At 49.4% G+C, this 2,335-nt stretch overlaps 1 protein-coding gene across 1 annotated transcript in view; it reads right to left on the reverse strand.

Annotated features, from left to right (window-relative positions):
- The window catches only part of LOC106820861 (cAMP-specific 3',5'-cyclic phosphodiesterase, isoforms N/G-like), a 101,523-nt gene extending 99,539 nt beyond the window's left edge, over positions 1–1,984 (reverse strand). The window contains exon 1 of the mRNA XM_014825454.1: positions 1,646–1,984. Within this exon, the coding sequence (XP_014680940.1) occupies positions 1,646–1,647 (2 nt within the window). The 5' untranslated portion in view covers positions 1,648–1,984. The remainder of the gene's footprint in view (positions 1–1,645) is intronic.
- Between the last annotated feature and the right edge of the window lie 351 nt (positions 1,985–2,335).

Below are 2,335 nucleotides of genomic sequence, written 5' to 3' on the forward strand. Positions count from 1 at the left end.
TATATATATATATATATATATATATATGATTAGTACGTAGTTACGTGGAAGGGGAAGGAGGGGTATGCGGTCGGGTGTAGTCGGTGAACCATGACAACTGCGTTTACGGTGGTTGACATAAAAGGCAAGAATTTCCTTTTTTCACATCGACCGGAATTGTGCGGTTGTCCACCTCCGCATCGAACCACCTTACAATGCACTGAACACTTTACACTGAAGGAAGATGATGAAAAGTAAAGACGATTTCGAATTTTTAGCACGGGCTGTAGTTAAAATAAGAGTGCCGGAAAATCGCCTGCTACCCCACGTACCGGTGTAGCGACAGCTATTTAAAGCTTCTTAGAAATAAAAATTTAGACCTTCCAAGTAGTGCAAACAGATGTGTTTTTCATGAAATTATTTGCTACAAGGTAAATGTCGTGGCTTGGGTTAACAGCCGGAAGCTAACATACTGCATATACATTTTTCACGGAATCGTTTTCTCCAATAAAAACGGATTATTTTTTGGCTGGCGGTGTGATTGGCTCACGAATGTATAAGTGATTCGAACGAATGTACGTGTCTATGAACATTTCCATCAATCGAGGAGGACCATCTAGTCTATAGCGTATCTGAAGAACGCTTTTATTCTGTCAGTATGAATTAATGCAGCGGTTCGTCACTGGAGTCAGTGGTTTGAACAGCAGCAGCTCGATGCAGTATGGCCCATGGTATATCAGCATTCACTGCGGGATTCTCTGTAGAGCAGAGGGCGGAGAAAGATGAGGAGGCGGAGGAGGAGGAGGAGGAGGAGGAAGAAGAGGAGCCAGTAGCCTGTGCACAGACAACTACGGAATATTTTACCGAAAACAAACTTAGCCGGTGCTTAACGTCTGCGGGGTGGGGCAGGGGCGATCAGCCGAGAAGTCAAGTAGAAAGGGTAATCAGTGTATAGGGGAAGGTCGGGCGGCATGGGAGAATGTACTAGGATGTTGAGAGAGCTAGAGTAGTAAGATTTAAAAAGAAAGTACAGGCTATCATTAGGAGAGGGCACTGCCGCACGAGACACAAGATACTAGGGGTTAAATAGAGAGTGCCGTTAGTTAAGGAGACAGTACTGGTGTTAGGAGGGACTATGTTACTGAGACATAAACCGGACAGTCGAGCAGAAGGACAAGCTATGAGGTACAGGGTGGTGGTCATGGGACGATGAAGCAGGGATACGAGGGGTAGCTCGAATTTCTTTAATGCGGAGGAGGTAGCGAGATCAGCGAAGGAACGAATCTACGGGATTCATGAGCGAACGATACAACACACTCGTTACTCGGTTGAGATTTCACGAAACCAAGGTATAGCCTCGCAGCCACCACTCACTCCACACACGCACGCACACACACACACACGCACGCGCGCGCACTTACACACGCACGCACACACACACACAGCACAACAACACACACACACACCCACACGCACGCACGCCACGGCACGCGCGCGCGCACGCACGCGCACGCACGCTACGCAACGCACGTCACGCCACGCGTACGCACGCACGGCAACACACACACACCCACACACACACACACACACACACCACCACACACACACAACACACACCACACACACACACACACACACACACACACACATATATATATATACTTACATGGTGGAGAAACAGCCGCGATCAGAGCAGTGCGGCACAGTGCGATCGTACCGTGAACCGTAGCTCACACAACACGGCGGCAAGAAACACTATATCTCACTCACTTACAACACACCACGTGTAGCTATGTGCGTCAGCTGCTATCACACGCACTTCGTAGCATCGAGCCGAGGAAGCGGAGAGATGGAGAGCTATCCTCTATTTACCGCTGCTGCTACTGCTACTGTTGCTGCTGTTGCTGCAAGGATGCCAGTGCTTTCAGACGCAGCATCCTCCACGCTTTTAGCTCCCCCGCTTCTCGCTTCGCTGCCTGTACGTTCTCGCGTCTCTCTCTCTCTCTCTCTCCACTGCTTATATGTTGCTCGCTTCTCTGCCTGCACTTTATCTTCTTTTCTCTAACCACGCTCGTAGCTATTCTCTCCCACGCACGCGAAATCACGATATGCGAGGTTGTATTGGCGAGCACAGCACTCGTCTACCGCCTGCAGCAGCGGAGAAAGCAACCGGTCGGCATGACACATGCGCATACGCTCGCCCGAGCGCGCACGCCGGCTGCTCTATAGGCGTTGCACTATTACGTCTCTAGAAAAGGCCTTTGTTTGCATTTTTTCGCCGAAATTCGGCACTAGATTGCAATAATTTGCATTATGCACGCAAGTTAGATGCCTCGTGGACGTCTAGAAAGCATTA

This window comes from Priapulus caudatus, unplaced genomic scaffold (genome assembly GCF_000485595.1).
Source record: "Priapulus caudatus unplaced genomic scaffold, Priapulus_caudatus-5.0.1 Scaffold50, whole genome shotgun sequence".
Classification (NCBI taxonomy): Eukaryota; Metazoa; Priapulida; class Priapulimorpha; order Priapulimorphida; family Priapulidae; genus Priapulus; species Priapulus caudatus.